The sequence below is a fragment of the Caretta caretta genome, chromosome 2 (genome assembly GCF_965140235.1).
Source record: "Caretta caretta isolate rCarCar2 chromosome 2, rCarCar1.hap1, whole genome shotgun sequence".
Classification (NCBI taxonomy): Eukaryota; Metazoa; Chordata; order Testudines; family Cheloniidae; genus Caretta; species Caretta caretta.
In genome coordinates this window covers 159,835,641-159,861,953 of record NC_134207.1, presented here as the reverse complement: position 1 = coordinate 159,861,953, position 26,313 = coordinate 159,835,641, and the positions used below count along the sequence as shown (strand labels likewise).

Sequence of the window (26,313 nt, the reverse complement as noted above, 5' to 3'; positions counted from 1 at the left end):
AGTCCCTTCAAGATGTGCAAGCTAAATACCTTGTGGGCATTGCTGCAGGAGCCAACATATTTGAAATACAGGTGTAGAGCCAATGCTTATAACTTGAAATACAAAAATGATACATGCATACAAATAGCATAATCATATTCAGCAAATCATAACCTTTCCATAGATACCTTATTTGACATAATTTGTACAAGATTTGTTACAATTATATAACAGTGCTAGCAACAACGATCTACATGGTCATATTTTAATCAGATAACATCACACTCAGCCCCACCCCAGAGTCCCACACCCCCATCCGGAACCCTCACCTCTTCCTGCACCCCAATTCCCTGCCCCATGCCCTGTGAAAATGAGCAAGTGAGCAAGGGTGGGAGAGAACGAGCAATGGAGGGAGGAGGGATGGGGTGCAGCGGGGGATGGCAAGGGTGTTCAGTTTTCTGCAGAGAGAAAGTTGGCAACCCTTGCTCCAGCCTGAGCAGGAGCATCTATTCTAAACTTTGTGAGCCCCACAAAATTGATTGACTTGACCCAGGCTCAGAGACTCGCTGCTGCAATATGTGTTGTGTTTTTGCAGTGCAGATGCACCCTAAGTGAGATCAGACTCAGGCCCCATGTGTTTAATATGAGGCAACATATTTTCTCAACAACAACAAGAAAAAGAACAAATCCTCCTACAACACACACAATGAAGTACCAAGAAGTAAGAAAAAGACTCTAACTGACCCCATGTGTTCTGTGACAGATGATTACATAACCATGTTTTATCTGAAAACAATTAAAAATATTTCTGTAGTGCCTCAACCAGCAAAAATGCTCCCAGTTTAACACAAAATATATTGCAATTAATGGGGAAAATCAAAAGCGGGTTCAAAAAAAAAATCAAGAGCAGATCTGTGCAAAGTCCTTGATAAAGCAGTACTGGGATTTCTCCTCAGTTCTGGTGTTGTTCATTCCCACAACAGAACATTTTAAAAGACAGAATATTATAACCATTAAATAGAACATTCATAGTTCCTTCTTAATCATATTATCACTCTCTCCCTCATTCAACATAGCTTATGCTTATTCATTAAAAAAACAAATGCAATAGCACTTCGTGCTTAACATCTGCTTGCAAGAAGGGAAGCCTACCATTAGTATGACCTTTGAATACATACTGGAAAAAATAATCAAACCCTAACCTCAAAACAAAAAGAACAAAACAAAAGCCACCCCAAACCTAAGTGCAACCTTTAAAAAAAATATAGCTCCATAAGCAACCAACCAGTCTAGTCATCTCCTAAGTCATCTAAAAACTTCATTCCTTCTGTAGTCTTAGATCTCTTTTTGATTAAACTTCCTAATGAATGGAAGATGTGCAAATATCTAACATTTCATCTCTAGCTTCAGTAGAAACATTATTTCTGCTATAGCATGTTGCTAACGTTTGGGTGTCATCAGGATAAGAAACAGAACAGAAAGCTTGATAATGCAGTCTCCCTGCTGGCATGTTGATGTCCAGGACTAAGTTCTCTACTGGCACAGTTCTGTTGATGTCCATGAAGTTATGGCACCAGAGAATTTGGTTCTTAATATTTTAAGAATGTTTCACAACTATGCCTATAAATGGCATCTTCTTCCACACCATAATTTACCCGTGAATTTAAGGATGTCAACAAATCCTTCCCCAAACAACTCCTAGAGAAACTTTACAACCTCATCCCCCACAAACCCATACCAGGGACTTTCTACATCCTTCCTAATATACACAAACAACTGAACCCAGGCAGACCCATCATATCTGGCCATGGCACTCTTATTGAAGCAATATTGGGACTCTCAGAAATTATCCTCAAACCACTCAGCTTCCTCCAGGACGCAACTGACTTCCTCCACAAACTCTGCAACATTAACAACCTCTCTCAAAACACCCTCCTTGCCACCATGAATGTCACCTCCCTATACACGAACATCCGCAAACCAGACCCTACTAGAACAATGATGCAAAGCCTCAGACATATCTCAATCACCACGATGATCAAAAAGAAAAGGAGTACCTGTGGCACCTTAGAGACTAACAAATTTATTTGAGCATAAGCTTTCGTGAGCTACAGCTCACTTCATCGGATGCATTCAGTGGAAAATACAGTGGGGAGATTTATATACATAGAGAACATGAAACAATGGGTGTTACCATACACACTGTAACCAGAGTGATCACTTCAGGTGAGCTATTACCAGAGAGTTGGGGGTGGGGGGGGGGGGGGGGAGGAAAGACAGGCCAGTCCTTGCTTACAGACAGCCCCCCAACTTGAAGCAAATACTCACCAGCAACCACACACCACACAACAGAACCACTAACCCAGGAACCTATTCTTGCAACAAAGCCCGTTGCTAACTGTGTCCATGTATCTATTCAGGGGACACCATCATAGGGCCTAATCACATCAGCCACACTGTCAGAGGCTTGTTCACCTGCACATCCACCAATGTGATATATGCCATCATGTGCCAGCAATGCCCCTCTGCCACGTACATTGGTCAAACTGGACAGTCTCTACGTAAAAGAATAAATGGACACAAATCAGACGTCAAGAATTATAACATTCAAAAACCAGTCGGAGAACACTTCAATCTCTCTGGTCACTCGATTACAGACCTAAAAGTGGCAATACTTCAACAAAAAAAACTTCAAAAAACAGACTCCAACGAGAGATTGCTCAATTGGAATTAATTTGCAAACTGGATACAATTAACTTAGGCTTGAATAGAGACTGGGAGTGGATGGGTCATTACACAAAGTAAAACTATTTCCCCATGTTTATCCCCATCCCCACCGTTCCTCAGACGTTCTTGTCAACTGCTGGAAATGGCCCACCTTGATTATCACTACAAAAGGTCCCCCCCACCCCGCCCCCCGCTCTCCTGCTGGTAATAGCTCACCTGAAGTGATCACTCTGGTTACAGTGTGTATGGTAACACCCACTGTTTCATGTTAGTATCTAGAAAAACTTTTCTATGTATATAAATCTCCCCACTGTATTTTCCACTGAATGCATCCGATGAAGTGAGCTGTAGCTCACGAAAGCTTATGCTCAAATAAATTTGTTAGTCTCTAAGGTGCCACAAGTCCTCCTTTTCTTTTTGCGAATACAGACTAACACGGCTGCTACTCTGAAACCTGTCATGATGATCAAGACACTATTTAAGATCCATGGGTCCTACACATGCCTATCATAACTTGTGGTATACCTCATCCAGTGCAGTTAATGCCCCCAATAAAAGCTATGTGGGTGAAACCAGACAACCACTATGCTCTCAAATGAACTCACAAAGAAAAATGATGAGACAAAAACACCATATCGCCTGAGGGTGTACATTTTTCACAACAAACACTCTATATCTGACGTCTTAGCCATCATTCTCAAATGAAACCTGTACAACACGTTCAAAAGAAGAACCTGGGAACTTAAATTCTTAACTTTTCTAGATACTAAAAAAATAGGGACCGAACAGAGACACTGGATTTATGGCTTGTTACAAACAATCTGTAAACCACTTTACCAGCCCCTGCTCTTTCCCACCTGTGACTGGAGAGGTGTTAATGGGCCACTTCAACATGAATGGTCCCATGTGTTTACTACTTATGCTAAACTGTTCCACCTCGTATTTAGCAGTGACACTCTGAGTACAATTCCCAGACCTGAAGAAGAGCTCTGTGAAGCTCGAAAGCTTGTCACTGTGACCAACAGAAGCTTGTCCAATAAAAGATATTACCTCACCCACCTTATCTTCTTTGGTGGCAGCCTTCAGGGGGAAAATCCTCCACTGGTGTCAGTGGAACTGTTGTCACCAGCTGAGATCTAACACCAAGGCTTGATTATCCATTGCCCTGCACCACAGGCATTCATTTACATAAGTGGAAAGTGGGTATAAAATGCTGCCAGATCAGAATGGTAGCATTACACACTCACTTTGTACTGGGGTAAAGAACTGCATATGATGCAAGTCATGAGAAAATTAGGTCCTCACATTTGAATGTCATTTCTCTTCCTCCTCCCAAGCTAAAGCCTTGTCTATATTTAGATGTTTTGCCAATATAGCTATACCATCAAAACTCTCCTACTGTAGACACAACTTATACTGGCAAAAGTGCTTCCGCTGGTACAGAATATTCCAGTTCAGCATGCAAAATAAGCTATAACACAAAAATACTTTTTGCTGGTGTAACTGCACTTACACTAGGGCTTCTGCCAGCATAACCATATTGTTAAAATGTCATCTCTTCACACCAATATAGTATGCCAGCAAAACTTGTAAGTGTAGAAACTGTTGTCCTTAAATCCTCATTGCTTTGGCTATTAGTAATACTCTACATTGTAGCCAGAGATCTGATTATGCTGGACCTTTTATTAAAGTTACTTTGTCCAGTCTGTCCCAAGGACTGAATAATCTAAGAAGTCTCTTACATGTCTACCTCCTCTAATTACATCAAAGTAGCCTTTATTCAATCGTATCTTACTGAAGAATTTTCAAGATTTGTGTTGCTGTACTTTGTCCAAGCTCAGCTCCATTTGATAGTGTTGAGGATATCATTGACATTGGCCTAATGGTTACAAAATATATAGATTTTTATGATTGTCTTAAAATCTTATGAGCCATAGCATGCCTGTAGAAAAGACAGGAAAGGTTCCATCTGCTTCTCAAATTTATGTTTTAAAATACAAACCAAGCAAGAATTTGAGCATCAAGGAATTTCAGTTAATACAGTGAAAAAATACTGAAACTACTGATTGAGTCAAAATAATAGTATTGATTGAAATTTCACTTCCAATTTGAGACAGCACAATGAAACAATCAGTACTAGCAGCAATCCAGTTACACTCAATAAATCATAGGGACTTTGTATTAAAGTTAGTTCAATAGAATATAATCCTTGGTTAGGTCCTCCACAAAACATGTAAAGCTGTTTTAGTTTAATACACCAATGTCACCAAAAATAAATATAGGATGTAATGGAAATGTACAACTGACTAATTGAAGGAAAAAACACAGAGTGAGACAGTAGGCCTATCTAAGTCCCTTTTGTACCATTCTGGGTGGGCAGAGGAGACTTCAAGCTGTCCCCAAAGGGTAACTGAGGATACCCCTGACATGAAGACATCCCCAAATGGAAAAGAACTGTCCTACCGCTTTGTGCTCTAGCAATCCCCACCTGCACAACGGCCCTTAAGGGGCCATTGCAAGATGGCATAATTAAGAGCAGCTCTGAAGCTCCACTTATTTGGGCAAGGGGCTGGAAATTACGCACAGGATTTGGTGGCAAAAAAGTATCACATCATCCTCTTTGGGTCCCCTTCAAGGTACACAGAACAGAGTTCTGGCACACTGGAGAATGTAGCCTATCGTCTGCATCAAAAGTGGTTCAGTGAATATTTATCTCAGAGAACAGTAACATTTTACTTAAATAAATACAATTACTTTAAAAACAAACCACTGCCACCATAGGTTTGTAACAGAAAAAGCTCATGTCTGTTACTATGACTCCATTAGTATTTTAAATCCAGACTTTAAAAGATAGGTATTATTTAATATATTTTACAAATTGAAATCAACAATAAGGAAGATATGCATGGAGAACACAATCAGGAGCCCATTTTCAGTCTCTTGGAACAGTAATCTAATCAAAATTTCAGAGAGTAAACTGAAAAGCAGAGTTATTATACCATTTTTTAAAAAAAGGCTTAAAATTCATAAAAAATACTTAATCTCTTGACTTCCTTTGATGGTTTAAGTAGACCTAATGCCAAATTCAGTCCTGGAATAAGTGGACACCTGTTAAGAGAATGTCAGGGTTTAGCCTACTGCAGGGAGAGACAGGACTATTCTGCTGATCCATGCTGGCTTCCGCAGAAAGCCAGACCAGACTGGGGTCACTAAGATAAAAGAGGGTTGACTATGTTGACATTAGATTTTGTTTAATTTCCTAGCATTGTTATCCTTGCCACAGATCCACAGGTGGGAGTACTGGTGGGAACTACAATGTAGATCAGCTCCAAGCATTTTAATCTCTGCTGGCAGCAGTACTCCCACCAGTGTTGCAACGGGTGGAGGTGCACTAGTGACAGCAAAACAGTGCAGACAAGACCTCTGAGATATAAGAGGAAACGAAGGGCCTTACTGAGAGAAACAAACAAACCAAGCTAAGGAGAAAGCTTAGGTTGATAGTTATATCTTGTTATTCTATTGAACAAGAAGAAACTCGAAAAATGGGGTAAGTATTGGATATTAAACCAGTTAATGTGTTTGGTATGCTGTCTTCTTATTCACCATATAAAAGACTATGGAGACTTAGTTTGGCTACTGTATCATTTTAGTATCTGTCCTGATCGCTTGAGGTGGGGTATTCCTTTAATCATTTTCTCCCTCTTTTTTTAAATTTTTTTCCCCCACTCATATATACACTTCCAATTATGTTCAGATTCAAGATCAGAAATGCAACAAGAAAATTATTTTACCTTTGGTAATTATTTTATTTGATTATACCTATAATATTTCCTCTGAAGTAATAGTATTAATGCTTTCTGTATTCATGTAAAGACTCAAAACCCTTTTAGTTTTCTTTTTAAAAGGTCTTCCTTGTGGAAGTGAGAGAAATAGAGTCCTAATATTTAAACAGGGGATTGCTGGTTCATTTTTTAAAGACAGCCAGCAGATGTCTCTGCTAAACATGTTGTAGTTAATATGAGTAGTTATAAACTTCAGTAGGAGCCATGGGTCAATTTGCATCTTTTCACCTTAAAGTTAGGAAAAAATAAACTTTACAGATGATTTCTGAAGACTTTTATTTTAAAGTAGCCAACACAGTAACTATCAGTTGTTATTTATTTAATGTCTAATGACTTCTAGCTCATTAAATATTTCTTTTCCCTCCTAATATCTTGCAAAAGATATCTTATTAATTATTATTATTATTATGTGTGTTATCATAGCACCTAGTCATAGACCCCACTATGCTACCTAATATCACAAAAGGCTGAAATGATATGTTAGAATTCTTGACAGTAAAATAAATAAAATATTCATTCTTGAAAAAAACTAAACTCTGACTTTTGAGAGACACAACAGTCCCTTCTAGAATATGGCGTATTTGTTAACCATTCCTATTTCCAGAGAATATTATTTACTTAATATTCGCCTCCTTACCAAAAATCAGCATGTCAAACAATGAACTTTTATTTTTATGATATTCTAAAACAGCACAGTACACTATAAAATAATTTTACCCGCAATGGATACCATTCCAGTGATCCTTAGATTTTATTTACATCTATACGGCATTCCTCTTATTTGCAAACACAGCTTCTGAACAGTGAAACTACTATTAGTTTCTTTTAATTGGCACTTGCCTTTCACATATAGAGCGGTTTTCTGATTAATAGTGAAAAAAAAGTCTCATAAGGCACAGATCAGCTGAAAAGGCATCTGTTTAAAATATATACACAGTAATTAGAAGAGGACGTCAAACAGACTATTGCATGGGTATATGTCAAAGACCACAAAGCAGTTGACTTAACCCCAGGGTTACTTCAAGAGGATTTACTATATCTAGTGTTTGTGATTAGCACCATATAATCTGGAGCTGCTGAAGAAGTGGAGTTTTACACTATATGCAAATTTTATTTTGCTTTAATTAAGCCCTTCTGGATTTAGCATAAAATCTCTGCATTTCATCAAGAGCTGGAACAGCTGGATCCAGTTAGTTCAGGAATTAAAAATGTAAGAAATGAAATAAGGTAATCCTTGCTATGGTACCCAATATGCATTGGAATTAGAACATTGACATCTGCTAAAGGATGACTAAAGTGCACATATAAGATTCCACTGAGACGCATACTCTTATGAATGCCAAAAACCGATACATTCTCTAATCAAAGACTGCTCTTCTTTTTCATATATATTAACTCTGTTTCACCAGCCTGTCAAGATTAAGTCCCCAAGTGTGTTAGGTAAGGAAACAGATCATACAGCAGTCAAGGAAAAATATATCCATAAGGTAACATGTTTTTCTTTGTGTTTTTTGTGTTTCTTTTGTTTTTTCCAGACATCATCATAATTAACTGAAAATGCAGAGCATTGTTTAACATTTTAATGGAATTTAACTTATGCATAATTTTTCATTTACCTTTCAATTAAGATTTATAGTTGTAACTTTATAAATATCCGATATAAATAGAAAATATTTGAATATCCCTTAACTGAGGTTTTAAGAATATGAGCACAACAGGGAAGTAAGTTCCTAGGCTAAAGATCACATGTAAACGAAGCCCTATATTTCAAAAATTAAAAATGAAAATATGTCTAGTCGTCAATTTGATTTTATGGTAATTTCACACACTCTCAATTTAGATGGGGACCTCCAATAGACACTATTATAGGAACTTATCCCACAATCCTTATTCAAGTCCTCCTTTCACACAAGGAATTCCATAGGCTTTCATGACCTGACTGCCCAATGTCAAGCATTTTGCATGACACTTGCATTGGCAACTCTTTCATGCCTACCTGGCACCTGGGGGTGGGTAGGCCAGGAAAGAGATACACAGATACCCTTTGCCCTGGGGGAAGTTGCACCAAGCTAGGAGCCAGGGTTCTGGTAAATACATAGGTTCTGGTATTACCTCCTAACTGTTGTTAATATTTCTACACACTGCACAAGCCTTATTACAGACCAAGGTCTCCAATCTTTACCCCCAAGAGGCAGTAAACTATTATTTCCCTCATTTAATAAATATGGTAACAGGAATTTCATGATGCCACTTAAGGCAGAACTGGGAACAGAATCCACATCTGTAGTACAACTGAGCCAAGTCATCCATTCACTCACATAGGCTTTTCAGATGGAATATGTGTACTTTGCTATCCAGTCTGTGACTGCTGCTTTAAACTCTGGACCACACTCTGCTCCCAGAGAAAAGAACAGAGCCCTGGAACCTGTTATCTAACATGCCACTACTCTCTTACAAATAATTGTATAACCTACTTGCAAAGGGTTTGTGTCACGTCTCCCGTTAAGGACTGGTCAATAAGAATACAACTTATACATCTGCCAACAGTTACTCCTCAAGCTCAAGTGGCAGGGGTCTTTGCTCTTAAAGTACTGGATTCAAAGACTAAAGATAATCCATACAGGGAAAGGGACAATATGTAAACATGGAAATGTGAAATGAAAGTCTGTAGCACAATCCACATACACAACAGACCTGCTGCATTAAGGCTGGACCGCTCACCTCAATTCTGACATCCCCGGCTGGTGGTGAAATATACTGATATGCTTCACCATTGCAAAGCCACTAAATATTTGTTAAGATGACACTATAATTATATGTAAATTATTTGAAAATATAATAAATGAAAATGAAATAAAAATAAAGTAATTTGCATATATGTCATATAGAGCTGCACAACACATGGTATGTGTGGATCACAGGAACGCACCTATATACTCCTATTCTATGGGGGAAAACATGATTTGGCCGAGTTTTTTTTTAAATCATGTCTATGAATTTTTTCATGTAATCAGGCATAATCTTCTGTGTTTATAAACTAACCTTCTGTTTTATTTTTATACATCAAATTTGGCCAGAATCATCAATATATCATTTTGAATAGTGCATCACATCTTTGCACAAAGTCAAGGGGCAGGTGGGTATAGGGACACAAGCTCAAGTAGGCACATTTTATGTCCTGATTCATGCTTTCAAGTAGGAGCTATCATAATTAAACCCTTTCTTTTCTCCTGATATCACATACCAGGGTCCTGAATTGATAGGTGATACAACTTAATGAAAAACCACAGCTTAAGTTCTAAAACCCTAGATAACCTCCATCTATTAGATCAACAGCACCAGAATATATGTTATTTTATATTAAAAACAAAATAGGAACATAAATAAATATATCTTAACTGACCATCTAGCATTTCTCCAGGTACTATTGAGATGGGGAACTGTATGGCTAGGGAGACTAGCTTTAGGTTAAAGTAACTATCCTCTAGTTTATTAGTTTTGATCCAGCTTAGGTCAAGTGCTGCTGAAATTCAGCATCATTTGATGGGTGTTTGGTAGCCTAAGTAGTTAGTTGTCTCAATCAGATTTCTTGCAGACAAGCATCCACGTCTCAAAAATCAACTTCAGAAATGACATGTTTTAGTAGTCTCAGCAAAAGGACCCTGGACTCCATGGGGATGGAACTACTTGAGCAGTCAGGTGGTCTCTAGAGGTTACATTTAAGGCATATGGGTAAGTAGTACGGTGAAATTAGCTCTATTACTGACCATGATGCATCTGTTCTGAAAATCAACAGAAGACTCTATCTTCTAATTTATGGTAGGAAGGAATGTCTTGGGGCTGGTCACTGGATGACGACGCAGGAGACATAGGTTCAATTCATAGGTTCAATTCCTGGCTCAGACACAAATTTCCAATGACACCTTGGCTATATAACTTCATCTACCCTATAACTTCATCTACCCTATGCCTTGGTTTCCTATCGTTACAAATAGAGATATTTCCCTACCTAGCATGGATATTAAGAGGATAAAATCTATTAATGTTGTCACATACTCAAATGTTATTATGGTGAAGGCTAAATAAGTACCTAGGCAGACAGGCCCCCTAGACCTTTTAGTCCAGCACATTTCATAACCACTACATTCATTTGTTTTTCTCTTCATATTTTTTAAATGATTCCATGTTACTTTTCTACAGTTACTGTGAAGAACAAACTTGGATGCCTAGAATTAGGTATGTATTGTAAATAAGTGACCAGACTGGCAGAAGTGCTCAGCCTCCAAAGCTCTCATCTGTGATAAATCAGACCACGTATTTAAGTGCCTAGATTTTGATTGAGGTGCATAACTTTAGGCACTTAAGCTTGTTGACCAAAATGTCTTAGCCATCATACCCAGATAGGGTGACCAGATGTCCCAATTTTATAGAGAGAGTCCCGATTTTTGGGTGTTTTTCTTATATAGGCTCCTATTACCCCACACCCCCTGTCCCAATTTTTCACATTTGCTGTCTGGTTACCCTATGCCCAGACCTGATAGAAAAAGTTATCATGGCCTTGGCTACAGTATGCAACAGCTGTTGTTGACTGAACAATGGATTTGACCTACATAATTACAGTAATAGCAACATTTTAATTAAGGAATTGGTCAATAAGATAGTTTGGGACACTAAGTTTACATCAAAATCTATTTTATATTTTCTCACAGTCACACAGGGATGTTTCTTGACTATTTCCTAATAGTCTTTAATTGCGGAAAACTGTTTTTTTTTTAAACTAATGGTTATAGATAGAATTATGCGCTGTGCTAAGATAAGCCTGACTTTCCTAATAAATTAATACTATTCCCAACAAAAGCTTCTCTCTTTTCTTTTTTGGCTTCAAGCGAAGCCCAAATGAACTTGGCCTTCTAATCCTCTTTAGTCAGTATTTTAAAAATCATTACAACAGTTGTCATGCTTCATGCAAGATGTCTTCTTGACTGTTCTTCTCTAGCATGGATGTTCTAGTTTTTGGGATGGGGATTTTTTGCCTTTGTGGGATTGCTTATGTGTTTTCGTATTCTGCATTAAGTGCTCACTGATCTTCTAAAACTCTTAAATTAATAGATTTCAATCCCCTGTAACTGATAATACAATCAACATGGCAATGCCTTGCTGGCTGTAAACCCATCACCCTTGTCACTGTTTGAATCTGCCTTCCCAGAGAGAATGGCATTTATCTGCATGAGCTTGGAACTGCAGCATAAAAGACTTGCTGCAATGGAATAATGACTCCCAGGAAGAGAAAGAAAGAAAGATAAAGGGTTTCACAAACAGAAGGTCCCATGCTGATATTGAGATGAGGGACATAGAGAATAATCTTACAGGGCATGATGATATTACGCATTTATAACTTCTTAAATGAAAACAGAATGTCTTAGCTAGCACAAGATAGTTTAAATCCTCATTTTATTTTTCAGGCTATCAGGCAGTCCACCTAAAATCTCTAATAAGTTCATTCACGCTGATAGGAGGTGTTGGACCCAATCTGGGAACTGACAGTGGATTCCCAGTGTTTCACTGCAACCTGTAGATTTATTAACTTCACCACATTTAGAAGGTATATTGGAGCATTTCCCTGCAGTGCACAGGATTGACCAGTCCTCTGGCAGGAACCCTAAAAACAACCAAACAATGGAGAATTCTGGGGCATAAATTTCAGTTATACTATGAAAATTATGTTTTAAAAAAAACAATATTAAAAATATTACAGTTACAAAGTCAAGCACTCAAACGTTGGGAACTGCCAGAATTATGGTTTCCTCGCACATACATTGTCTTGTCCAATATAACATAGGAGGAATGAGGCACAGACAGGAAGAGAACCCAGCTCTTTAACCAAAAAGGAACATACTTACTCTTCTTACAACATTTTGCCTTATTCGCTGTCCATCTTATGCAAGCAATGAAACACGGGTCCAGTAGAACAAGCAGTACATGAAGTTATAATTAAAGACAGCAGGGGAGATTTTCAAAGGCACATATGGGAGTTAGGTGCCTAGCTGGCAGTTAGGTCCCTAGCTGCCACCTCTGCCTTTGAAAATCAACCCGCCATAGGGCATATGAACAAGGGGCCTGAATTAAGTTTGCATGGGCATCCTTAATTTTGGCATTTCCTAATTTTTGAATATTTGATGTTGCAACCTTAATGTTCTTTCAACAAATTAGCACAAGTGAATGGATTTTTATGGATAAACTACATCCAACTCATTTTACTCTTGGTTTGTTTTTTGCCAGCAACAAGAGCACAAGTCTTGTGAACTCTGTCATGCAGATTGTTCCAGATCTTTAGGGTACAGCAACCATACAAGTCATCACTATCCTTAAAACTTCATGGTGAAACATTCAAGGGCACACATGTCGGTTAGGTGTCTAACTCTCCTTGTCCTAGACACTGCAGAAAGATGGACAAGACACTGAGAATGTGGTAGGCTACAAATTTATTATATAATGCACTTGGGAACTATCCATCAATAACTTGTCAAGTTCATATCACCCTTCCTTATGTAATCTTTACCACATGGTGGTAAAGACTGCCATCAGCCCTGCCTCCCCTCCTCTCCTCCACACCATTAACCTTGTCCCAGCGTTGTTGCTGGACCTTAACACCCTCCCCTCGTATGAGGGTTAAGGTGGTAGGGAAGAAGTGGTTGCCTCCTCTTTGTACCAAACATTAGAAGGCCCAGCCCAATTCCACACCTTCTGTAGGAGATGCCTTCTCCTAATCCACTCCCTGTTCTTGTTTATGGGGGAACAGGACCCCTATGGAATGAGTACCTGCACTGAGCACCTTCCAAGTTGCAACAAAACAAATCTTACACCTTAACCTATCCACTGGGTCACTAGGCTGCTGAGAGGAGGGTGAAAAAAACTTGCCCTGGCCAGACCAAAATGGCAGTGAGGGAAAAATTCCTTCCCAACCCCCAAAAGGCGACTAGCATGATGCCCACAGCAAGGCTCAAAAGGCCCACTTCTACTCTAATTCTATGGGGAGAGGGAGGAGGGGAAAAGCTTTTCTTCTCAGCACAGAATGGCACCCAAGGCAGGGGGGAGGGCTTATAAACCCCTCACCTTTGGTGAGCAGCAGCCAGTAGGCTTATACTGTACCTTTCTGTCCAGCCAATCTTCCCTCCCTCCTGAAGCCCACAAGGAGGCTGAGGGCACAGAAGGAAGGAAGGAAAAAGGGGAGGGGCACAATCTTGAATGGAGCCACAGGGTTTTATTCCCCCTTGCTGGCCCAGATAAAGGCTCTCCAATTCCGAGGCTGCAGGAGGTTGGGATCATTTGTGCCTTTGAAAATCATCCCCACAGTCACCATGATATTATTATTACAATGGATGCTTATTTTCTTCTCTATCCCTATATCCCATATTTGCGATGGAACTTGCCTCCTGGTAACTGTTCAATGCTTTTACTGAGATCTAACTGTAAGCCTTTTACATCTGAATTAGTAAGTGACAAAGTCCTATTCTGAATCTATTTAAATTCAAATCCATTTTGAGCTGGTGATTCTGTAATACTTTTCCACGTATAGAAGAGATTTGTATTAATTGTTTCCCTCTTTATGCTATTTTTGCATTTATCTTGCCATTTCAAAAGGAACTGCTGATGAGATCCCACATCTAATAAGGGACTGTCAGGTCGCATGAGTACAAAATTTGTCAAATTACATTATTTTTCTTTAAACAATTCACCCCAAAGATCTGTAGAAGGGACTGCGCAAGAACAATAAAAGTAGCTTCTTTAACTCGTTCCATCCCATTCGTAGATCTCCAAGTGCATCACAAATACTAGGGTCCAGTTGTGGAACCCGTATTCACATAGACGAGCATTTTACCCTTTTGATAAATCTGTCTTAGGTACTTAGATGGCCCCAACCACCTTAGTATCTGAGCACCTAGAAATCTTTAATGTATTTATCCTCACAACACCTCTGTGAGATAGCCAACTGCTATTATCTCCATTTTACAGATGGGGAACTAAGACACACAGAGACTAAGTGAAATGCCCAAAGTCACACAGAAAGTGCATGAGAAGCAGATCTGAGTCTCAGGCTAGCACTAGTCCATACTTCTCTCATAGTCCCAGTGTCTTCATTGGGATGGCTCAAATAAGTGCTCACAAACATGAATAAGGAATCCCCAATGAGATCTTGTAATAAGTTTAGCATCACAGCATCCCTCTGAGGTAAACAAGACAAAAAGTTCACAGAGCTTAATTAATCTGTGTGAAGCAGGCTATACAGAATTATTAACCAAAAGAACTAGATTGTGCAACCCTTCTCCACTCATGTGAGAAAGTGCACACTAGTGTGAATACAGACTGCACAGTCTAATCCAAAAGAAACAATCATACACAACTGTATTCAAAAAAGATTCTTATGCTCAGTGACTTAGTACACCCCAAAAAAGTGTATTTATTTGGTTAAAACCATCACTGATTCTTCTGAATGAAGTACCATCCACTAGCAATTAATCACTGAACTTCATAACGGATTCTCCTGCCCCATTTCTCCAGTTCTACTCTATTGTAACCCCATTGAAATCATTGGGGCTACAAGGGCATAAAATGGCATAAAGAGTGGAGAATCAGACCCAGAGACTTAATTCTGCCTAGAGTGGAGTTACCATCTGACGAACATCTCAAGTCAAAGACAGTCAACAACTTCCTTGAGGGAACAGAACTATCAACATGCAGACAAGACAGATTTAATCTAACTAAATCATATGCAGAAAGATTATGCATCTGTATTCAAATCTCTCCTCCTCATTAGGTGTCAGGGAACTGTATCGGCATCTCCCACTCCCACATCCTAGGTAAGTTCCTTAACCATGAGCTAAAGGTTAAAAGAGAGGCTGTCCACCTGCTCCTGCCAGCTATTTTGCGAATCTATCCTTCCTTTGCTTTTGTCAAAATACTTGAAATTGAGAGGATAGTTTGACTTTGTCCATACAAAAACACTCAATTTCAACTTAAAATTTAGATGACTTTTCAATTTGCCCAAAAAATTGAAAAATTTTGTTTCTGGTTGAACTTTCTTTTTTCTCTGGAAGTGCCAGCAAACAAAAACATCCATTATTTGCTCATCTCTCAGCTGCAGCTGGAGCCAATGGGAGCTGAGCTTGTATACATTAAGTGTCACATAACACTACGTAAACTGAAAAACCAGATCCTAGGCACCTCAAACTGTGCACTTGAATTTAGTGGATACTATTGACCTTAACTTCCTTGTGCCTCAGCTTCCCATCTGTAAAATGGGGATAGTACCACCCCTACCCCTCACAGGGATTTTGTGAAGATAAATATATTACTGTTTGTGAAGTACTCCGATATTATCGTGATGAGTATTATAGAAAAGAATTATTAATTTCCTCAGGGTCTGTCTTTATAGCAGGTTTCAACAGTGTGAAGTAAATTGGCCTAGGGCCAGGCACTGAACAATGATAAAACAATATATTAAGTAGCTCCTCATTAAGTGAGCACCATTCATTCTGTGCATTGAATAAGGTAGGAATGCTGTGGGGAAAAAATAGTGTGTGATCCTGCAACTAAACACCGTGTCACAATACATACGCACAAGGTAAAGAAATTAAAGTTACAGAAGCAGCTTTAATTCTGGCATTTCCTAACTTTTGTGGGTTTGACCTTGCAATCTTAATAGTGTTCTTTAAATGTAGTGGGGTTTTTTTTGTGTGTGTAATACAATATATACAGATAAGATGTTCCTTACAGGTCACTCTAGGCTCAATTATTAGACAAGTGTAAAATGTATATGAGAGAAGACTGTATCAGGCTGGGCCAGCTCGACATGGGCAGGTGGCAGGGGGTCTTGGGCTGGCCCCGCGTGCAAGGGGTAGAGGGTAGAGAGACAGCTCACTGTCTTTTCTCTTATTGCTACTGTAACTTTAAATGGAATTTCAAACTTCTACCTAAAATTATTTGTTAGTAAGATTAATCAGAAAGATGCTGACCTTTTCATTCATTTTTTTATTTACTTGAGGTATAACATAATTAAACAGAACAACAAAAAACCAGAAAACAAAACAATTATATATACTGATTTCTCCCACATTAATACATTTGTAATTTCTGTACCTACTTTCTGGGGAAGAACAGAAAGAATGTATCCTAATCATAATGACCAAATAATGAATTTTTAAATTATTGAAAATTATTTACATTGCTTTTTTTTCTAAATGGATAAAATGTAGGAAAAAAATATTTACTAGCTAATACCAAGCATGTGTTAAAATGATAAAAAAAAAATCTCTGAAAAAGAATTAAGTAAATACGCCCCCACACACTATGCTGCAATTTTAACAGGAAATACTCCTTCTTGCTAAATGTTATCTGAAAGTTGAGATCAGACAGATCAGATTCAAACAGTTTTTTGTTTTAAAACATATTCTTATTATCAATTCTACTGCCGGATTTACATTCCATTGGTTGTTTCCTTCTTAAACGTAAAGCATCACACTGTTACAATTCAAATCCAATCCATACGACATGAACCAGAGGTGCTTTTATTAATATTTGCACAAAAGGGAAAAATTAACAACACCACCACTTTGTTTCTATCCCAATCCATTTGAAGCCCAGAATGAGAATCTGTTTTTGTGTAAGATGAATACAAAGCAAATCACAGAATATCAGGGTTGGAAGGGACCTCAGGAGGTCATCTAGTCCAATCCCCTGCTCAAAGCAGGACCAATCCCCAACTAAATCATCCCAGCCAGGGCTTTGTCAAGCCTGACCTTAAAAACTTCTAAGGAAGGGGATTCCACCACTTCCCTAGGTAACGCATTCCAGTGTTTCAACACCCTCCTAGTGAAAAAGTTTTTCCTAATATCCAACCTAAACCTCCCCAGCTGCAACTTGAGACCATTACTCCTTGTTCTGTCATCTGCTACCACTGAGAACAGTCTAGATCCATCCTCTTTGGAACCCCCTTTCAGGTAGTTGAAAGCAGCTATCAAATCCACCCTCATTCTTCTCTTCCGCAGACTAAACAATCCCAGTTCCCTCAGCCTATCCTCATAAGTCATGTGTTCCAGTCCCCTAATCATTTTTGTCGCCCTCCGCTGGACGCTTTCCAATTTTTCCACATCCTTCTTGTAGTGTGGGGCCCAAAACTGGACACAGTACTCCAGATGAGGCCTCGCCAATGTCTAATAGAGTGGAACGATCATGTCCCTCGATCTGCTGGCAGTGCCCCTACTTATACATCCCACAATGCCTTTGGCCTTCTTGGCAACAACGGCACACTGTTGACTCATATCCAGCTTCTCGTCCACTGTAACCCCTAGGTCCTTTTCTGCAGAACTGCTGCCTAGCCATTCGGTCCCTAATCTGTAGCGGTGCATGGGATTCTTCCATCCTAAGTGCAGGATTCTGCACTTGTCCTTGTTGAACCTCATCAGATTTCTTTTGGCCCAACCCTCAAATTTGTCTAGGTCCCTCTGTATCCAATCCCTACCCTCCCGCGTATCTACCTCTCCTCCCCAAATACTCTGGGGTCAACGGAAAACAGACAATTTATAAGCAATACACGTCTCACTGTACATCTCACCACAGAAAATTTTAGGAAAATTCAAGCGTGCGAAATGTGCACCAAGTGGTTTAACACAAATCTGCAACCGTTTTTTTAATTAGGAAGTGTTTCTCAGCTAGCTCACGTTGTATAAGTGCAAATACTGATGACCTATTTTGCATTGATTGTGCAGGCATAAGTATATACAAAGTACAGTATATAGAAAGCAATGTGCCAAAGATTTGCCCACAGGTGACCCAGTGCACAGCAGTTCTGCAAAAGCATACAGATTGTTCTGCATTGTACACACCTCTATCCTTTGCCACCTCATCTCAGTAGGGGCCAAAAGGGGCATGTTAGGGATTAGGAATGGGCAGAGTCAAGGCTCAGAAAGTTCACCCTAACACTAACTACTGTAAGCAGGCATGCAGAAGACATTTTTGCACTGAATAATGCACGGCTGCTCCATACTACGGGTCATGCTCTACATATCACCACATCCTCCAATCACCTTTCAGGGCTGTGCATGGTTATAAATACTTGATCTGGTCTCTGCAGGATCAAGCCCTTAATGAAAAATATTCTGTTGCTTAGGCTATGTCTACACTTAGGGCGGTTGTAGAGTACCTATGCTGCACACCCTGTTAGCACAGGTATATATAGCAGTGTTAGGGTGACCATATTTTCACAAAGGGAAAACGGGACACTGCATGGAGTGGCCTGAGGCCCTGCGCGAGCTCCCCCCCCCTCCTCCCACCTTCCCTGCTTCCTGCCCTCAGGGCTGGCCCAAGGCCCTCCTTTCTCCCCCGCGCGTGAGGTTGGCACAAGCCACCACCCCGCCGCCAACCTGCATGGGGCTGGCTTGAGCCCCCCTTCCACCTGCCCACCCATGGGACTGGCATGAGGCCCCCTGCCACACACCCAGGACTGGCCTGAAGCTTCCCTCTACCCCTTGCACGCGGGGCCAGCCCAAGACCCCCTGCCACCTGCCCATGTCGAGCTGGCCCAGCCTGAGCCACTCTCCTGAGCCCTCCCTCCTGCGCAGGGCTGGTGTTGTTGCTCGCCCTCCCTCCCCGCCACATTCCTCCACACCCCACTAAGGGTTGCACTCCATGTTTTTGGCAAAACTGTGCATTTGTCCAGTTTGCTCTTGCCAGCTGATGATCAAAATTAGAGTAATCTGAGACCACAAATGCTACTACAGGATCACATGAATTGTAGGCATAGTTTGGAGAAAACAGTGTACGCACTGGTTAAGGTGCTAGCTTGCATTCAACTTCCTCCTTCGCCACAGACTTGTGGGACCTTGAACAAGTCACTTAGTCTCTCTGTGCCTCAGTTCCCAATCGGTAAAATGGGGACATTATTATTAATCATGTTTATTATGATAGCACCTCAGGACCCATCAAGCATGGATCCCATTGTGATAGACATTATGTAAACAAAGAGTAGTAGACAGTTCCTGCCCCATAGAGCTTACAGAGGGCAGGGAAAAAGGTAGAACACACAAGCAGAGCAAACAATGTGATGGCGGAAAACGTCATGTCAGTACCACAATTTCTTTTTTTAATGGGTTTAGTCTGGAGGGAATCCCCTAAATGGGAAGAAGAAGGAGGAGAAAGGGGGTGAGGGGAACACAGCAGGGGAGGAAAATGAAGGAGGGGCAGATGAAACTGAGATGAAGGAGGAGGATTGGAGCAAACAGCCTATCAGCACAGGGCAGAGTAAGTTGCAGAATTTGAACAGGTTTACCGGAAATATTCAGATCCCGGCTTTGGCTGCTCCTGGTCCTACTGGCTGGAGCTCTGAATGGCTGCTCTCTGCAGTTTTCCCCCAAGGATACCACCTGGATCTTAGTTTCCCAAAATCAGGGAGTAGGGTCACCCCTGCCCAGGAGGGTACAAGGGATGGGGGTGGCCCCGTCTGGGTCCCATTTTATCCCCTTCTCCTAGTGCAGCTGTATTTCCCTCGATGTGGTCAAGACAAAGACATTAAAATTGGGAGGCACTCAGATACTACTGTTATGGGGGCCACAGAAGAACCTGAGCTAGATTTGTCACACAGAAGAATTACTGCTTAATCTTGTGATGGAACATAATTAGGTATGGCTGGTCAAGAAACTGGGGGAAATTGTTAAGTCACTTTTGTTCCACACAGGTTTCAAAAAGCAATAATTTTTAGTTTATTTTAAAATTTTATGTGAACATTTTTATCACACTGTTTAGGTTTCTTAAATTTCATTTTTGAAATTTTTCCTCTCCTCCTCCACTCTCTCCCCCTTTATTTTTATTTTCCTCCCTTTTCCAAGTTGCCACTGAAAAGTAAGGAGTGGGGAAGGGGGAGGTGGAAAACCAAAACTGAAACATCCAAACAGACAATTCCCCCCTCCCCTAATTCATAGTTTTCCAATTTTTAAAGAATATTTAATACAAAACAAAACACTTCCTCAGTTTCACTTTAAAAAAATCACTAAAATTTCCAATTTCAAAAAAGGGTAAAAATAAAAAAGGTCAGCCCTATAGCAAGAGATATTAGTGAAAAAAATTAAAGTTCATCCTAATATTTAATTTTAAATCACACCATCTACAGTGTATTGCAAGAAAGAATTCTAAATTATTCTATGAAGTTATTTCAATATATAGACATTGTTATATATAAAAATTATGGCAAACTTATCGAATCATTTTTAGACTCTTGAGAGTAAGCAATGTATAATTCTTCTGAAGGTGATAATGAACACCATAAGCTCATTAGAAGACCGTTTATTCACCCATATTGGCCAAGAACATGGTCAAAGGGGGTTTGAGCAAATACAATAATTCACCACACTCACCCCAGAGTAGTATAAATACATCTGATTTGCAGTTAAACATGGCTACCGATGAATGATAGGGAAAATAAAATTTGATGTATCCAAAATACCAGAGACAGATCTTTTCACACAGAAAGCTATCATTTCAAGCCTGTCCTTGTGAAGGAATTTATTCTTGCCTTGAAGCCTTAGTTTGTATTCTACAGAAAATTCATGACAAGAACTGACATACAAGCCAGACAAAAAATGCTTCCTCAAAAAAAATAAAATAAAATAAAAAAATAAAAAAGTCCACCAGTGACAAATGAATTAGTCCAAAATCAGAAGACAAAAGACACTGCAGAGAATTTAGACAAATCTACACACACACACAAAGTCTTTTTTTGTGTGTGTATGGTCTTAGATTTTCATCACTCATACAGACCAGGAAGCAAATCAAAAGCGGGAACAAAAGGCCTCAAACTGTTCATTCATGCCTATATTTATCCTGTCATCACATTATTATCATGCATCTTATCCAGGACCAGGACTGGAGGGGAACAGTTTTTTCCTCAGCCTAGTACCCTCATTAGATTGATAAATTCTTCAGCTGAAATAGGTGCCAGAAGGAAGCGAAGATGAAAAAAGAAATGCATTGGGAGGGATGATGTTTTGCCTCCTTTCCTGTCAGGTCCCTGGTAATGTTTGTGCACTGTCAACCAAAGAAGTTTGCTCCTGAATTCCACAGAACTGCTCCTTTACCACAGAACATGTTTGTCTAGTGAATATACATACTATTAAAGCAGTTTATTCTATGGATAGATCAACAATATACCAAAGGCTCCATTTCTGAACTGTAGTCTGTATACGGAGAGCGTCCAAAATCTCCTTATTCATTTGGGTCTCAATCCTGCTCTCATTAACATCAATGAAAGCTCCGCTATTGATTTCAAGAGGAGCAGGCCCTTGAGGAGCTATAGAAGTTGCGACTCTGAATGGAATGCGGCACACTCAGGAGAGGCGGTGGGGGGAGAAGGAGGCGAGGAGGGGGGAGCTTGGCTGCCAGTGGGTGTGGAGCACCCACTAATTTTTCCCCGTGGGTGCTCCAGCCCTGTATTACAAAATTTGTACTATGCTTCTGGGTGACATCCCCAGAAAGTTTGGTATCAGCACTGCCTAGCCTGCTTGATGGATCATTAAGGACCATCAGCTATACAACTGGCCCATTGAGAGAAGACAAGGAATACACCTTATGACTCAGCAAGGGATGCAGGGGCATGCCTATGGACAGAACTCTAAGGCTTCCAAGCCATGTGCTGGGCAGTTTGTATTTGGGACAAAGGCAGCACAGGCTGTGTGGGAAAAGACTATAAAAGGCAGTTGCATCTTCTCCAAAATTGTCTTCAGTCCTGCTTCTTGTCTTCATTCCTGATTCTTACCTCTGTAGTAACATTTCTACAAATGAACCTCTGAACAAAGGACTGAATGACCCATCCAAGCTGTGGATGTGTTCCAGAGGGACTTTCAAGCCAGCAAACTTACCAATACTGCTAGGAACCTGATACATGGATGCTGAAGTCTTTGTATGTATGTGACTGTTTTACCAATTAACATCTCTCTTCTTGTTCTTTCTTTTTTCTTTATAATAAACGTTTAGTTTTAGACACTAAAGGATTGGCTGGCAGCATGGTATTTCGGGTAAGATCCAAACCTATATTGACCTGGTAATGTGGCTGACCGTTTGGGGTCAGAAGAACATTTTGTATATGTGAGCAGAGTTTTTTAAATAAAACTTCTCACTGTACTGGACTTATGTGCTAACTGGGAGCCAAAGAACTGGAATGCAATAAAGGTGCCTGTGTGATTTCTTTTTTTGCTTTTTGATAACCAGTGTGAGGGATCAGAAGCACAGTTTGTGACTGGTTGGGGAGTTTAACTTCAGTGTTACCCCCAGGCTTGGAAGTATCTTTTCTCCCTTTTGCAGCCTGCCCTGACCTTGGCACTTCTAGTGAGGGCAGCCCCAGGCACTCCGGGTCACAGAAGACTCCTCACAAAATCCTTGGGACATCAGAAAGGAACACAGCCACTTTTGAAACACTGGGCCAAATCCTCAGGCACTGAACATCTGAAATCACTATGACAGCCAACAGGTATTACAAAAGCCCCACAGATGCTTAGTGCGTCTCTGGATTGGGGCCACTGTTATGTCAGGTATGTGTTTGATGCATCTGTGCTTGAAAATAACAAATTGAAGAGTGAGCTGAAGAAAGTTGAGAGATGTAGGCCTGACACATCACCTATACCTACATTTGCGCCTGAAACTGATATGCCAAGAACACATTTCATAAGCACAATATATTCTATCTGCGTGCAAGTAAACAATGCAGTTAAGCCTCATCCTATATGTTGTCAATAGGGAACTCTCTGGCTTCATGTAATTTTATGTATCTTTCAGAAAAATCTCTGATTTAAATGCAAAATCTGGCATTAATGGTCATCTCATGGATTTGTGACACTGGGCCAGATAAGCACCAGCTGACGCAAGGAATAATGTGTTACACATCCTGGAGTCAAGAAGACCCTTTGTGACTCTGGGAGACTCACTTTAACATGGAACTGTTGGTTCTAATACCCTTCATTCCAAAGGTTTCCACTAGGGAATGCAGCTTTGATTCCTGCCAAGGGCTTCGCAGGAGCTCATACAGAGAAGGTTCTGAGTGATGACATCTCCTGGCAGCCTCGTTCATGCCGCTTTTGGGGTATGGTTGGCAGCCCTCCAGGATTGTCCAGGAGTGTCCAGGAATTAAAGATTAAACTTCAGTTGAAGATTATGTTATGTGATGAAACCTCCAGGATTACCAACCAAAATTGGCAACCCTACTTTGGGGGCTGTTTTGTTTCCTTAAAACTCCCAAATCTCCTGCACAAAGGAGGCTATCGCAATGTGGCCATTGTAACCTCCTCTCCAGTGGACCTTCTGCAGAGATTTAGACTAGTTTCTGGAGAAGTTTTATTCCATAAACCAATGAGTAGCACTCACCCATATTCATCTTTTTATGTGATCCACCCAATGGGATATGGGGTAATAGTAATAAATATGGGTAAATATATGGATGTTTAATAAACCTCAGTAATTTTTCAGTGCCAATTACGAACAGAAGCTGAAAATACTTTTCATTTTATGTAACTGTGTCCTACTACCATGTAGGACAGTGGTTCTCAAAGCTGGTCCGCTGCTTGTTCAGGGAAAGCCCTTGGCACGCCGGACCGGTTTGTTTACCTGCCGCGTCCGCAGGTTCGGCCAATCACGGCTCCCAGTGGCCGCGGTTCGCCGCTCCAGGCCAATGGGGGCTGCGGGAAGCGGCGTGGGCCCAGGGACGTGCTGGACGCCCTTCCCGCAGCCCCCATTGGCCTGGAGCAGCAAACCGCAGCCAGTGGGAGCCGCGATCGGCTGAACCTGCGGACGCGGCAGGTAAACAAACTGGTCCGGTGCACCAGGGGCTCTCCCTGAATAAGTGGCGGACCGGCTTTGAGAACCACTGATGTAGGAGACAACACAGCAGAAAGGAAATCACTTACCCAAATGTGAAAGGGGACTGCAAATTTCATGGAACGTGGTCTGCATCTCAATGAATAGGAAGATTTTTTTTGAGGGAGGGGATTACTATTTTTTCCCCAATGGATGCATGTCACTACTTAGGTGGGCTACTATATCAGATTGTTATACTATTCTACTATATCTGATTGTTATAACAATGCCATCTAATTATGCAGAGAGTCACATTTGAATTATAGAATATAAATATTTATGAAAAAAATAAAAATGAGACAACACAGAAATTCATTCATAGGATTAATTTTAAATCATGTCAGCCGAGGATAGGAAGCCTTCTACAGAACTGAATTCATCAATATCTTTCAGATTCTTCTATGAATGATCTAAAAAGTGATTACTCATACTCAAATCCTTAAATTATTTCTACAGTGGCTTCACAGTCATGTATTTTTTTTCCTGAGATGTAGCTGCCCAGAAAAAAAAGGCTGAATAAGGAATGTAAAATGCAATCTATTTCAGAATGGTTTCCATTAAAAGACATCATGATAATGCAATATATACTGTTGTAAAAAGTAAAATTGCCTAGAAAGTTTACTGCCTGAAGGTAGCCAAACAGACAATGGAACACTATTTCTTATTTAACAAGAAGCTTTTGGAAATTCACTAAATTGTTTTCACTGGTTTCCCTATCATAAAATAGCTCTTCAGCACCAAGCCACATCATCAAGTTCGAATATGCAGTAGGAAAAATTACTGCTGCCAACTACAGCTGAATGAAGCCCAGCTAATTAATGCAAATATTTTTCTACTCAATCCTTCCGTATATCTGTGAATGTGATTCAGGTTACAAATGTGTCACCTGCTCAAAACTTTACACGTTTATTTAGAAGAATCCCATTGATGTTTTGTTTTTATTATAGATAGTGACAAAATGGCTTAGAAAAATCTGATATTTTAAAATTGAATACACCACTGACACGCACGATTCCAATCTCAAATGAGTAAACAACAGTCATAACTCTATCCAAGTGAATTAAGTTAGTGGTGTCAACAAGATCAGAATCAAGCCCTGTGTATTAATATGGAACTTCCTTCTTTGGTGTTAGAGTTATATGTGCGACTGACCTGTAAGTCTTTCCAAAGCATCAAATCCATGTTTCAGTGCAATGATATCAAGGAATGAAACAGTGCCATCTTCAAACCTGCAGAAAAGGAGAGGGGAACAAATGAGCCCAGTAAACCAATCACGTAGCTACTCTACATACATGATTTTAAATACATTTCATAACACTTATTAGAAATCTAGTGAAACTAATTCACAGAGAAACGAGTTCTTCCCATAGGGATTCATCTCCCACTCCTGTACTATCCTGTGCAGTCAGAATATACTCTTTGGGCTAGATTTCCACATGGGCTGTACACCTCCACCAGGGGAACAATACTCTCCTGCATGACCTTGAGTCTGAGGGCATAGGGGTACGGAGCACTTTGCAACTGCTGACTCCTCACCTTAACTAGCTAGTCAGGAAGGGCTGGGGAAAAGTTGGAGCTGTGCCTCTTCCCCTCCCCCACATACCAATCCAACTAATGCAAGTAATAAATTACTTCCCTTCCCCAGGCAAGGAGGAAAAACAGTACCATAATTCCCACCCTGCACTGCTCCTGGAAATGGAAAATAAGTCCACTCTAATACCACTGTTCATTAGAAATGGTAAGAAGGTAGACAGGGACGTTCTGTTCACCCAGTCTCATAATGCTAGAACAAGGGGACATGAAATAAAATTGAAAGGTGACAAATACAAAACGGATAAAAGGAAACACTTTTTCAAACAACATGTAATTAGAC

The 26,313-nt window shown here is 40.2% G+C and overlaps 1 protein-coding gene across 9 annotated transcripts in view; it reads right to left on the bottom strand.

The window, feature by feature from the left end:
* The window catches only part of MOCOS (molybdenum cofactor sulfurase), a 484,231-nt gene that overhangs the window by 230,404 nt on the left and 227,514 nt on the right, over window positions 1-26,313 (bottom strand). For all 9 annotated transcript variants that reach the window (XR_007355097.2, XR_012667119.1, XR_007355095.2 and 6 more), the window contains one exon: window positions 25,593-25,669. Coding sequence is in view for 3 of the 9 variants with exons in the window: in XM_048839335.2 (XP_048695292.2) it covers window positions 25,593-25,669 (77 nt within the window). In the remaining 6 variants the exon portion in view is untranslated. The remainder of the gene's footprint in view (window positions 1-25,592; window positions 25,670-26,313) is intronic.